At 32.3% G+C, this 14,821-nt stretch overlaps 1 protein-coding gene across 1 annotated transcript; it reads right to left on the reverse strand.

Moving 5' to 3' along the window:
• Nucleotides 1-9,579: 9,579 nt before the first annotated feature.
• On the reverse strand, nucleotides 9,580-14,535 carry LOC8284495 (cell division cycle protein 48 homolog). Its single transcript, XM_002519456.4, has 9 exons — nucleotides 14,361-14,535; nucleotides 14,018-14,183; nucleotides 13,079-13,307; nucleotides 11,618-12,384; nucleotides 11,298-11,519; nucleotides 11,133-11,204; nucleotides 10,748-11,029; nucleotides 10,193-10,552; nucleotides 9,580-10,100 (listed from the first exon to the last, which is right to left on the reverse strand). Exons 1-9 carry the CDS (start codon nucleotides 14,387-14,389, stop codon nucleotides 9,810-9,812), a joined length of 2,418 nt encoding a protein of 805 aa, XP_002519502.2. The 5' UTR covers nucleotides 14,390-14,535; the 3' UTR covers nucleotides 9,580-9,809.
• Nucleotides 14,536-14,821: the final 286 nt, after the last annotated feature.

Consider the following 14,821-nt stretch of genomic DNA (forward strand, 5'->3'; position numbering starts at 1 on the left):
GCTCACAATTTTCAAAGAACAATTAACCAAAAATTGACTTTGTAGGGGGGAGAAAAAAAAAAAGAGATGATAATAGACAAACCAGAAGGATAAAAAAATAAAAAGAAAAAATCCACTTCTTTAGTCATGGTTTCGGTTTTCTCTTAACAGGAAGAAAGATCCCCGACAAGCTTGATATGATGGAATAAAGATGGAACCTATTTTAGGTTGTACAACCTTATTTCACTATTTGAATACCCAATATTCATATTGATTTCTATATATCGAGCATCTAAAATTCATTCAAATATATAAAAAAAGAAAAGAAAAAAATATATTTCAACACTCATTAACAAGAATATAGTTAAATTAACCACAAAACGTACCAAGATAAAAACTCTGCGATATAGTTGATTTATCCCCGTTAATTTAGACAATAGTAATAACGATTGAATGTCTAATTTATAACTTAAGAACATCAAAAGTTTAAATTCTAAAAAAGAGTTATTTTACTATGAATTACACTCAAATTAGTTATTCTTTTTATTTTAGATCTTACTCTGATCGCGTGTCAAGAATTATTTGTAATTTTTTTCTCTTAGAAAGAAATTGAAGATTAAAAATCAGTGAATGCAATCAGATATTCCAACGAGGTCGACACTTTTTTACTATTCGCATCATCTAATCAGGTTTAGATCTAAATTTTTTAAAATTACTCGCGGTTTAAGCAAAGAGAATGTTAAGGAAACTAAGAGATGCAGCAATTATATGATTCTGTTAAGTGAAAACAAAATGAAGATGAGCAGTGGTTTTAATATGAATAGGAATATAGTAGTGAAAGGGAAGTGGGTGAGACTGTATATGAGGGTAGCTAGCCTGCAGGATATATATGGAAAAGGAGGGGAAATTTAAAAAAGAAAGAGAAGTGGGTTGTATGTGTTGGGAGTGAGATGTTGTTTAATATTAAGAAAAAAGAAAAAAGAAAAATAAAAAGTGTCAGCAACCGACAGAGAGAATCGTAGTAAGAAAGAAGACACAGAGAAATGGGGACTCTATTTACTATCAACTATACTGCTTCTGCTTCTTCTCTCTTTTACACACTCGATTGCCCCTCGTGCAACCCCCCCCCCCCCCCCCCCCCCCCCCATTTCCTTCTTTTCTTTTCTTTTCTTATGTGCCTCTTGGGTCCCATATCCATCTCCATTCTCTCTCTCTCTCTCTCTCTATCCCCTTTCTTTTCCCCCAGTCTCCCCTCCTCATCATTATCGTCTAAATGCTAATTAATCACCCTTTAGATTAGTCGTTTGATGATTTTGTTTTCTCGGAAAAATATGCAAATAATAAGAATATAACAGCTTTTACTCCTTGAAAGTTTATGTTCCCTTAAAAGTTGCAAATCAGAGACTGTTTTGTTTCGTAAGATTCATATCCGATATGTTTTAAATTAACTCTAAATATATGTATATTAAAAATATTATAAGTCGACATGATAATCTCTCTCTCAATTGTAAAAATTGAAGTTAAGATATTAAAAGATGAAAATAAATTTACTGTTTAATAATTTAGAATTCTATTTTTACATTAAAACCTCTCCATTAAATATGAAAATAATAGAGCATTTACTTGTAAGTGCCCATCTACTTGGTGCCTGAATTTGGAAAATTAAGTACCTTAATTCCTAGTTGTTAATCCAAGATACCTTCTCATTGCAAGCTCTTGATTGAAATAATCTTAAATCCGTGAAAACACCATTTTATCCACAAGTTTAAGTTCTCAAATTAGGGATCAAGAATAGTTTGTATCTCTATCTTCATTGGACTTAAACCATAAACAAGAATAGACTTACAATCAAGGATTGAACTCTAAACCTTTTAATCGTAGAAGTTTTAATACCGTATTAAAGTTCAACCCAAATTCAGTTAGTGTAATTAGATGGAGTGATCCAATAAATATATAAGCACAAACAAGTTTTCGTTCACAATTGATATGAAGTAATATTTCACAATATCTCTTTTACACGAAGCGTGCCATATATTTATTTACAATTTCAAACTCAACAAACATTCGCATACTACAAATTAGTTTATATCTCTAATGAACTCCAACAAACTTATAAGTAACAGTCGCAAGAAAATTAAGCAATTTCATTTTTGGATATCTATTATTAGGGATTTCAAGCATTCTAAGCATTTCCCCTCTTTTAAAAGGAAAGATATGCTTTGGTTAAAAAGAAAAAAAATGTTCTGTGTCAAACTAACCATTACACTTTATATTAGCTGAAAATTCTCATTCCATAGCTAATGTCCCATCAATTAAAATCTAACTATATATGTTATGTTAAAAAGAATAAGAATTCAATCCCTTTGAGATCTAGCTCAGAGTGGCGAGAGCTATCATTCTTTAGAGCCGGAAAAGTCTTAGATTTCAAATCTTCTCTTACATATTAGACGAATTTTCTGTCTTTATCACAAGTGTAAGGAGATAACTTATCTATTGTATAGTCTATGTACAATAAATTAAAAAGAAAAATTAATGAGAGTATAATAAAATTACTTATTTCAATTAGAAGAATTATAAAGTTTTAAATTCAAATCACTTTTCCATTATTCGTTATTATTGATAGAGATTTATCGTGTTACATATATAATAAATATAAAACCTCATAGTATAGCTCATTGTCCTATTCCATATCACTAAATTTTCTTTGAAAAAAAAAAAGACAAATAAATAAAATAGAATGAGTACATTTGGTAGGTAATCCTAGTGAAGCTTTTGAATTATGTAGTGTTGGTATTAATTGATGAATCAAAATCATGAAAAGATATGATGGAATGGAAGTAATGTTTAAGAAATGATCACAAGGGAGAATGAAAGTCAAGACTCAAAGGGGAAAGCAATAAATAAGGTAAAATAATAATAGGACCCATGTAAGTAGAGGACACACGTGCGATCCTGACAATGGTTTGAAACAAAGATGTAACCGTGACATAGTTATTAGCAAATTGTTGATGACAACAAATGCTTGGATGTTAGGATCCTTTCATAACTTTCCACGTGGAGATGCACGTGCGGGTTAGCTATACATACTGAAACAAAAGCAGAGAGCCAACCAAGTTGTTAGAAGAAAAAGAAAATGAAGAAAAAGGTTCAAAAAAGAAAAAGGTATAATGTGGTTTCAAGTAATTTCAAATTTTGTGTTGTCTTTTTCTTTAATTCATCATGAGTGTATGTGTTTTTCTTCTTTTTAATTTGTAAAATTAAAGTAAAATCCTCTCCCCAAAAAAGAAACTATATTAATTAATATTCATATTTAAATATTATATTTATTTTAAATTTTCACTATAAATTAGATATATTTATTTTTCAATTCTATTATGAAAGGTACAATAAGAATGAAATAGATAAATACTTAATTCAACAAAAAAAGATAATTACATAAAACAAATATTTAGATCATAATTTAAAAAAAATAAATATTGAAATAATATTTAACTCTTTTTTCGAGTCGAAGTGCAATTCATTATTATTGTAATATGTTCGATTAAGTAAAATAGAGAAAAAAAGCCAAATAAACAATTTATCAGCTATCTTCAATAATTTTAGGCCGGTGTATCACATACCATCATTTATTTAAAAAAAATACAAATAATGAGTTGAAAATTTACAAAAATACAAGCACATTTTTGTTAAAAATAGCAACAATAGTTTATTTTAATTTTTAGAAAGAAAAAAGAAAGAAAGAAAGATGGCAGAATGAGCAATTTCTTTCTTCTTTCCTTTTAGTTATTTTTAGGTTATCTTCTCCAACCACTTGTCAGGTGTCCCATATTCTCAGATTTTCTTTTTCTAGGAAATGGAAACCTCCTCTCCTCCTTATTCCTCGTTTGGAGAAGAAGAAAATAACATTGCAAAAGAAAAAAAGAAAAGGTAATAACGTCTCTTTCTTTTTCCTTTTCACTCCATTATTTTCCTCTCATTTTTTCCGTTCGTCTACTGTTTTGCTTTCAAACAAAGGGTAAAATTTTCTAAGTGAGACTATGTGTATGAGAATGAGCAACAAGTTTATACAGTGATCAGCATCGTTGGATGCATTACAGTGTCATGTTTAGGTTAAATGGGACCCCAAAAAGTTTACAGAGATTTTATAATAGCAAGAAGAAAAGGAGTAATATATGGTGGGGTAATAGGAATGCCCATGGGCATGATTGATATCCACTTGTATGATATGATATGATGTGCTTTATCACCATTATTAAGATCAATTGTGTACATGATATATGATTTTCTGAAAATAAAAAATAAAAATTATTTTGTGCATATGATATGATTTGATATATTAATGTTTTCTTGTTTCCAATTATCCTATTTCTAAGGCATTTGATGATTGCCTATAGTGGGTGCCCCAACTCTTTCAAACAAAAATAAAATTCTGAAAAGGAAAAATAAAGGTGAAAGAAGTTAAATGAGAATGGGGCTAGCTACTTCATCATCTTGTTTTAAATAAATAATTCAGATGAAAATTTTGATATTTTTTGTACCCAATTCTTGAAACTAAATGTCTTTTTTATAAGCATATTAATAGCATGTAAAATCAAATAGCTTTCAGGTGTTTGTGGGTAGGTGTGAGTTCATCCACATTTAGATGAGCCATGCACCAATTATTGGTACTTGACAATTAATTAACATTAATTTATGGGTCATCTTGAAGCACCCCAATTTTCTTCATTCTTGATGATCATTTTGTGATCATTCAAAGTAAGTTTTATTTTAATTTTGGGTAGGTAGGTGTGTTAGAATTCTTGAAGGAGTATTTTGCGGTTCGTAAAATACTTACCTGACATGCTCTAAATTAATTCTAGATATAAATAATACCAAAATAATATAGATTATATTATGTTGCTGTAAATGTTAAAATAGATATACTTCTTGAGTCAATCTCTAAAAATCATTATATATGTAGAAGCTCTTAATGTGAAAACAATAAGTTAAATGACATTAAAGAATTCTTCTTGGCAACCCTGACTGCATAATGACATTTGTTATCAGTTATGGATTTGTCTTCCTTCTGAGTATGCTAACAGTCTAAAAAATATAATATTTTTAAGGATTGAACTTAGTCAAAATTTTAGACTGAATTATCAGAATAAACTTAGATCTAGATTAGAATAATTTAAATCCAATCAAACATAGTTCAACCTGTATTTTGAATGGATTTAGTGACATGTATAAAGAAGTATTGAAACTTAAAATATTTGTCATTTTTTGTATTAGCTCCGAAACAATTGAATCATATCTCTACTTGGACATTACAAATAATTGGATGAAAATTTACAAAAGATTATAAACTACTTGAGCACTTTTTAATATGCATTGTATCAATTAGCATGAATAATTTAATCCAAATTAAATGATCTTAATGCTAATCCTTTTAAAAATCTAATCTAATTTCAAAATCATTTTTTGCTCAAAAATACAATGAAGGTTCAGTAATCTAAATTAAAAAGATGAAGAACAAGAATCATAATGTAACCCAAAAAATGAAAGAAAAAAGACAACCAAACAGATGAATTGAAAGAATCTTGACCATGTTGATGATATTTTATGAGATGAGGTTTTGGGGGTCACTTATGTTGGGGTTAAGGACCCAATTGACAAGAGAGGCCTAAAAGTGGAAGGACAATTATAATTTTACCAAATGAGTATTCATTCACTTCACTCCACTCCACTCCACTCACTAATAATCTTCAGTTTTATATTTATTTTACATGTGGGGTTGTCTCCCAAAAAGTAGCTTAGTCTAATCAAAAGTACTATTACCTAATTCTAAAACATGTCTTATTATATCATCATCCTATTCCTAACCACTCCATCTCAATTGCTCTTTGCTCTAATTTTCAGGGACATGACTCCTTATCTCCTACATTTCTCAATTTTAGCTAACATTTAATCCCCATCGTTGGATTGCTCTAATCAACTCAAACTTTCAAAAGATTCTTCCTTCACATGGTGTCATAGATATAATGATGGATAACTTATAATATTTTAATTATTGAAGAGCTATATATACATATGTCACCAGCCATTTCAATTATTAAAGGCCTATATCAGAAATAAAGATAATACAGGAATAGGGATTTGGGAAAAAAATTATCTGCATGCATTCTTAAGGAAACCGCCAAGGAATTAATCATATCTCACATTTGTAGTCATTTTATCATCTTTTTCCTCAATAATTTTTAATTTCTTTTATTTTTTTTAATAATATAAAGCAATTTAAAACGTGTCGGACTAGAAATTTACAAGTAGTAAATTATTACTTTAATAAATTTTAACATAGTTATATATTTAAAATTTAAATTCGAAATTTTAATTAGAAAACGTCTTTGTCTGTTTATTAATTTCTAGTCAGCACGAAACAGAATTCCGAACCGATTAAAGCTTTCCAAGCTTTAAGCACAAAAGGATTCACACGTGCACATGGATACGTCTATAGTTGGTGATGCATATGTTATATACTCTCAAATTCTGCAACACAACGCAAAAAGTAAAGTAGTGAGAAAGAGAAGTGCAGTGAATATAGCAGAATAATGCTGTCAGGTGTGAGCTATTCTTACAGTTTGTCAAGTTACATCAAATTCTGGACCTCTCAGAATCGGTCATACACATTATATCAAAAGATCATTCTAAGCTAGTAAAACCCCAGAAAGTCTGCCATTGTTAATAATGAACAGAACCATCCTCAGGACCCTTTCAAGATTGTACACAGGGTCAACTCAAAAAAAATAATAAAAAAAAGAACAAAAGAACAAAACAAAACAAAGAACACACAAAGGTTGTATACACAGAATCGACCATGACCATGTCCAGGTTGTATATTCGTTATCAGATTGCACATGGAGCTTGCAATTTTAAAAGAATTCTTATCAGGAATTAAGAACTACAAGAATCTATATTATCAAGTGATACACATCGGATTACTTTATAGTTATCGTGGAAATTTTATTTGTCCTACTATTAATTTGTTCTTTAAGAAAGTCGAAAAAGATTAAATTCTCATAAATTAGGATCAGTTTATTGAGAACAGAAACGATGGAATGTAAATTTAAATTCAAAAGAAACTTAAGTAAACTGCAATTACTTGTAAAGTATAGTTGCAGTTGCAGCCTTCTAGAACCACATTATTGAGGAATTAAAGAAAATATATATAAAAGGAAAATAGAAATTCAGCACCGATCCCAAGGAATGTAATTAGGTCAGATCAGACGTGAACTTCTGCGTAGTTTGCTCCCTCTTCAGACTGACACAGCTCATTGTGAGTGGACATCTATTACCAATTTACCATGAGGTTTCTTTTTCTTTTATTTGTTTTTTTTTTTTTTTTAAGTCTGACAGTAGATCTTAATATTGTTTGTTGTGTATATTAATGGACAGAACTTGCAGTAAAATCATATTCTTAAATTTACTTATAAAATACAGTATGTGTCTTAATTATTTAAAAATAAAAATTAGCTAATAAAGAAAGGTACTTGTGGTGCTCTCAGTTCCATTTCTCACTAACCAGTACTTTCAAAATAGTTATTAGCCCTGATAAGATCTAAATTTAAACGGGTGAAAAGATTGAGACAAGTGAAATAGTAGAATAGGAAGAAACACAAGCCAAGCCATGTACCATATTTTGTGTGATCAAAGTAGAAGCCAAGCCATCATTGTAGAAGAGACCGTGCGTGCATCCGATCCGGTACGGTACCCTTTGCTTGTCTTTGCGTAAAAGCAATACAGGAAACCCTACCTGACACCTCAATTAATTATTCTAACACTACCAAATAAAATAAAATAAAAAAAGATTAATTAAATAGCTGGAGCTGAGCTCTCACATCGCCCTAGCAGTACATAAAAGAATCATTCAGAGTTCATCATAAACGCTTGAAAGTTTGAGCTTTCATTTCGCTCGCTAGTAACGAGTCAAGTTCGGGTTTGCAGCGAATTCGAGCCGCTCTTCAACTTCTGCTTGGCTTATGAATTAATTTAATAAATAATTAATTAATTAAAAATAACATATTTTTTTAAAATAAACTTTTTTAAAAATTTAACTAAAAATTAACTTTTATTAATTTTATTAATATTAAAATAACAATATATATACCAACAAATTAGATTTTCATTGGAAATTCTCTAATTTAATAATTTTAGTGTTACTTAATCAAGTGTTAGTTTAATAACATTATTACTTAAGTTGGCATTTGATTGCGTAAATTTAATTATTATTAATATCTTACCAATTTATTTTTTATCCTAAATCAATTGAAGTAAAACAATAAAATAAAAATTATGTATAAAAATAATGTAATTTTGATATATGATATAGGTAACTTAAATCAACCTAAACTACATTATCTTACTACAAAACTATGTAGTTTTAGTGTTGAATGAATAAGCATATATATTTAAATGCTTAAAGATATTCGAAAAATTGTAATTTATGCATTTGTAAATTAACGAGGCATGAGTAAATATTTTTGCAATATGCTTAATACGAAGTTTATAGATAGAGTAAAAACTATTATAAATGATTATTATCTTTACTGCTTTTTGCGAATTGTATTTATCTTTAGCGCTTTTTGCAAAAATAATATTGCATTATTTTTAGCGTTTTCAAAAGTTTTAGATCATTGCAAGCTGAATTATATCACTTATATTGTGACATATTGTTTTCTAATTTTATTTGTTGTCTTTACAGAGTTTGTTAAATTTTTTATTTTTATTAAGAATTTAATTTGACTATTTTAGTTTCTGAATTTATACATATATTTTACTTTTATGTATAATTTATTTATAATTGTAAAATTAACTACATTCTTGGTAAAATCGAGCTTGTTTAATAAACTTGAAATCAAGCTCGAGCTTTATTCATTTATATAAATACCGAGCTAATAATAAGTCGATCCCGAGTCCAGCTCATTTATATGTAGTATCTAGCTAATTACGAGCCAAACTCAAACTCTAAAATATAAAACATTATCAAGCTCTAGCTCAATCTCGATTTTTCTCTAATTTTTTTTTATAATTTTTTTATTCAATTATAGATACAAAAAGGAGCATCTGCAAATCGAGCCTATGTCGAGCCTGAACATTAAAAAGCTCGGCTCAGCTTATTTGCATCTCTACATACCAACAAGATGCTCACCCTACTCCACATCCATGAAAATATAATTCCAAGGAAATCTATGCCTGTTAATTCCTGCCGCCAAGACAATCTAAAGCTTTAACCATTATGAAGGATTGCAAAATCTAGGCCTCCACTATCATCTACGCGTCTTTTTGCAAGCAGAACACACAAGCTTTTGTGATCAATCCTATGTCCATTTACTATCATCCATCACATCCTTCAAAATTCCAAGATATGCAGTTATAAAAATCCACACTACTTTAAAAAGAGGAATGTTCTGAATTTCAAAGGTCATCCATACTAACCAATAGCTGAATCTGTTCTATCAACTTTTAAGGATAGCCAGGCTTTTGTGATCAATCCTATGTCCATTTACTATCATCCATCACATCCTTCAAAATTCCAAGATATGCAGTTATAAAAATCCACACTACTTTAAAAAGAGGAATGTTCTGAATTTCAAAGGTCATCCATACTAACCAATAGCTGAATCTGTTCTATCAACTTTTAAGGATAGCCAGTGTCTTCCACAGGCAAAAACCCAAGACTAACTTGGGCAGAAATAAAATTAACCATGCATTCTTAAAACTACATGTATGGATGTAAAAAAATACACATACAGGGCCAACATAAATGACATATGCACGTGTTTGAAAATAACTGTCTAATTGTATAGATCGTCGTCATCAGCCCCACCTGCCGAAGCTGCAAAAGGATCAGCTCCAGCAGCTCCGCCAGTAGATTCAGAAAACCTGAATTCTGATCCAAAGCCTCTTGATTGTTGCAAAGTCTGAGCAAATGCCTGGTATTTGCGAATGTCCGCATCACTCACACTCCTGCGGGCATACTTCATCGACTCCTCGAAATGTGCTGCCTTGATCTCTGCCACATCATCCTCAACATCTTCTTCCATAGCTTCTGGATTATCCCTTTGCCTCCTCTCCCTCTCAATGTCCTGCAAGACAGATGTAGGTGCCCACGATTATATACAATAATAACCAACAAAAAACATAACCAGGATAACGGGAATATAAACGAAAAACATACCTTTTCAATGTTCTCTCTTATAGCATACTTGCAAGCACGCTGGCATATTTCAGTGATATCAGCACCACTAAAGCCCTGAGTGTACTTGGCAAGTGCTCTGAGGTCAACATCTTTGGAGACTGGTGATTTCCTCAAGCAAGCCTTGAAAATTTGGTGGCGTGAATCCTCATCAGGAAGAGGGATGTAAATCAACTGATCCAGACGGCCAGGACGCAGGAGTGCAGGATCTATGATATCAGGTCTATTAGTGGCACCGATTATGAAAACAGTTTTTTTTGCAGACATGCCGTCCATTTCTGTCAAAAGCTGGTTCAAAACCCTATCAGCAGCACCCCCAGCGTCTCCTACACTGCTCCCTCTCTACATAATATGGCATAAAACAGTGAGAAAGAAGCAATGAATAAAATAAATAGTTCTTTCCTGCCAAACAAATCCTCAAACTGTAGGAACTTAAGAATCTCTAACTGTGTGCAGTACTGAATAAGTATTAGATAAATCCTCAGATCACCATTATATTGAAAGCACAGAATCATTCATCCAGAGTCTGACACAAACCTGAGTGGCAATTGAGTCAAGTTCATCAAAGAAGAGAACACAAGGAGCAGATTGTCGAGCCTTGTCAAAAATTTCTCGGACGTTGGCTTCACTCTCACCGAACCACATTGTAAGCAATTCAGGACCCTTCACACTGATGAAATTTGCCTGGCACTCATTGGCAATAGCTTTAGCCAGAAGAGTTTTCCCACATCCAGGAGGGCCATAGAAAAGAACTCCCTTAGAGGGTGACATTCCGAATTTCTCGAATTTCTCAGGGTGCTCCACTGGATATTGAACAGTCTGCATCACACAAATGACAAGACATATCCATGAGAAAAGAAAGCCATACATAGTCCAGAATGCAAGTCAAACACATGCAACCCAATGTATCAAAAGCAAATACCTCTTGAAGCTCCCTCTTAACATTCTCAAGGCCTCCAATATCTTCCCAACTCACATTGGGCACTTCAACAACCTGGACCAAATATCCTTAATTAGAAACTTAACAAAATGATAGTCATTGAAAGAAGTGACAGAGGATCCATAAAAACATCTCGTGGAGACTCACTGTTTCGCGCAGAGCAGATGGGTTACTTGTTCCAAGTGCAGTTTGGAAGTGTTCATTACTCACTGCCATAGAGTTAAGTATCTCAGCATCTATTGATTCATCTTCTAAGTCGATCACATCCATCTTCTCCCTGATGCATTGAAGTGCAGCCTCAGTGCACAGAGCTGCCAAATCAGCACCAACATAACCATGTGTGTCTTTGGAAATTCTTTCCAAATCAACCTGTAAAAAAAATCCCAGAAGTGGAATTCTATCAAAGACTGAGTAGGAGAAATAGAAAAGGAAACAATCAATAAAAGAAAATAGCATTTAATATTCACATCTTCTGCAAGCTTCATGTTCTTCGTATGGATTCTGAGAACTTCAAGTCGCCCAACTTCGTCTGGTACACCAATGTCAATTTCCCTATCAAATCTGCCAAACCTTCTCAAAGCAGAGTCAATGCTGTTGGGGCGATTTGTGGCCCCAATGACAATAACATGCGCACGGGATTTAAGTCCATCCATAAGTGTTAATAGCTGGGAGACTATCCTCCTCTCCACCTCTCCATGTGTCTTCTCTCTCTTGGGAGCAATTGAATCAATCTCATCAATAAAAATGATGGATGGTGCATTTTTCTCTGCTTCCTCAAAAGCTTTTCTAAGATTGCTTTCACTCTCCCCAGCCAATTTTGACATGATCTCAGGTCCATTAATACAGAAGAAGAAAGCACCAGTTTCATTGGCAACAGCCCGGGCAATAAGAGTCTTCCCAGAACCAGGAGGTCCATAAAGCAAAATTCCTTTTGGTGGCTTAACACCAATTGATTTGAATAGCTGTGGATGCCTCAGTGGAAGCTCCACCAGCTCCCTAATCTGAGCCATCTGTTTTCTAACACCACCAACATCATCATAGCCAACTTCATCTAATCTATTCTCATCTTCTCTCCTCACAGGCTCACCCTCACAGAAAATCTCAGTGTCAGGGGCGACCACACAGTACTCTGCAGGGTCGGTCTCAATAACCTTGAATTCCACGCTTCTCATTCCTCCCCTCACGAGGAAGAGATCACCCTTCCTGACTGGGCGATACGCCTCGAGGAAATAAGCTGCGGATATCAATCAACAGGCTCAGTGTAATGCACACAAAATGAGAGGAGCAGAACTCAACTAGAAATTATAAGCGATCTACACCACAAATCCAAGACACTCACTGATTAAGAACTAGGCAGTCAACATTTCCAAAGAGTTGGCAAAAAATTTTGGACAGTGGAAAACTAACAGTAACAGATATTATTTTCTAGGAAGGGAAAAGAAATATGATAATCCAAATACTCCTGGGAAAAATCAACTTTGTCATTTCTATAGATAGATCCAAAATTGTTTGAATCAGCAACTCAAACTTCCACATGCATGCATTGAAGAGTAAACAGTTCCATTTTCATAGAAACTAATTCTAGTCAAAATAGAAGTAATATCAAAACTTGGAAATTAAAATCTTCCTCGACTATCAAGTACTAACGCATGAATGAGAAAAGACACAAATATATATGTAAAAACTCAGTACAGCATCTGAAGAATAGATGGAAATACTTATGATGAAACATGTAACTACTTTTGGTGAGTCTTTGTGCCAACATGCACATAAACAGCACAGGCAGTAAAATTGAGGACAAAGGATATATTGATATTAGAGTTTCCTCTAAAGCAGAAAGTCTAAATAAAAGACAAGATAAAGGCATCATGCAACGACTGGTCGTCTTAAAGTACTGCTTGCAAATGAAAATTTCAGAATAAACTCACGTTTCAAGTATGCATCGAACAGATTTCCAGTGACTCCTTCAATTGTGTCATCAATAGGGAGTATGTGCACACGCTTTCCATATTTGACATCAGGACATTGGTGCACAGAGACAACATCTCCAAGCCTAACTCTCAGGTTTGACCTCACAACCTTGTTCATCCTGATCTTTGGCTCGTCACAAGAGCCATCGGCAAGGGCAATGCAGATAGTATCCTTCCTTTTCTTTCCCTAAACATGACAAAGCAACACAGCAATACACTCAGCAAATAAGCAAAATGGGTTTATAACATTCTTAAGGCAGTAATTAATTAAAAGCATTCACAAGCTTAATACAAGCAAGATTAACAATATTAAGACCAACACAGAAGGCGATTTCTTTTTGAAGTCTAGTAAACAGCCTTCATTCAATGCTTTAGTTGAACTTTGAAATAAGCAGACCAACAATATTTTAGTAGTAATTTTCCGTATAGGCAGTAGCTAAACCACAATCATTGAGAAACAGCTTCATATATCATAATCTCCATAAAACATTCACACAACCAAATAAGAAGCAAACCCACTTCACAAGCTGAACACAAGCAACCTTAACAGTATAAGTTCCCTATAAAAGCCAATTCCAATTTAAAAAGCGGCCAATCAGTGCCCAAGTTAAACATGAAACAAAGCAAACCAGCACAGTGTACCATTAAAAAGCAGATAGGTGATCAAACCCTCAGTCAGATAAAAACATAGCTTCATATACCATAATATCTATAACATAAAGAAAATCCAGTTCTTGGATCTTCTGTACAACAATTAACAAACTACGCAAAACCCTAAATCTCGATCCTAATCCAAATGAACATTAGAACAGAGTATAGAAACACATAATCAGAAATCCAATAACAACCCAGAACAATAATCCAAGCCAAGAAGTAGAAGAATTAAAAATTAAAAACCTTAATCAAGATCGTGTCACCACGAAAGAGCTGGAGCTTCTCCATAGTTTCAGGATGAAGAGAAACAACAGAGTTATCATCATTAATAGCTTCATCAACAACAAGCCGATTTGGTGACTTCTTTCGCTCTAAAATCGCAGTACTAAAATCCCTTTTTGTTCCCTTCCTGAAAAATCAAAAGCAAAAACAAATACCCATTAACAAAAAAGACCTCAAGAATCTTGAAGTTACTATTGCTTTCCAAATATTTTCTTAAAAAAAGCAAATTGAAATTAAGAATAAGAAAAATTAGGTGGATAACATAAGTGAATGTAGCGAGTAATGACGAAATAGAGATACTTACGAGTCGGATGATTCGGGTTGGTTAGACATGGTCGAGAGATAGAGAGAATTTGATAAACAGCAAAAGAAAATGTTTCGATTAAATTGGGATCTGAAATTATTGAAGCAGTTTCTGGGTCTTTATATGAGAGGCAAAGCTAATTTTCCTTCTTTTCTTGTTCGGAAAGAAATGGTTTAATTCTCCACTTTTTCTTTTAATTGTGAAAGTTCAATTTAATTTTGTTACTTTAAATTTCCTCCCCTTATTTTTCATTACAATTTATAACAATTCTTTTTAAAAGATTTTTCATTCTAACTTCGTAAGCTCATTGTTTAAACTTTATGTCAAAATTTAGAAATAAATAATATAATACTTTACTATTCATAAAATAAAAATAATCACCTTTTATATGCATATTAATATTTTGTCGAAATATATATTTTTTTTATTTATCGTTAATGGTAATTTTTTTTTATATAATA

The sequence above is a fragment of the Ricinus communis genome, chromosome 10, assembly GCF_019578655.1.
Source record: "Ricinus communis isolate WT05 ecotype wild-type chromosome 10, ASM1957865v1, whole genome shotgun sequence".
In the NCBI taxonomy this organism is placed as follows: domain Eukaryota; kingdom Viridiplantae; phylum Streptophyta; class Magnoliopsida; order Malpighiales; family Euphorbiaceae; genus Ricinus; species Ricinus communis.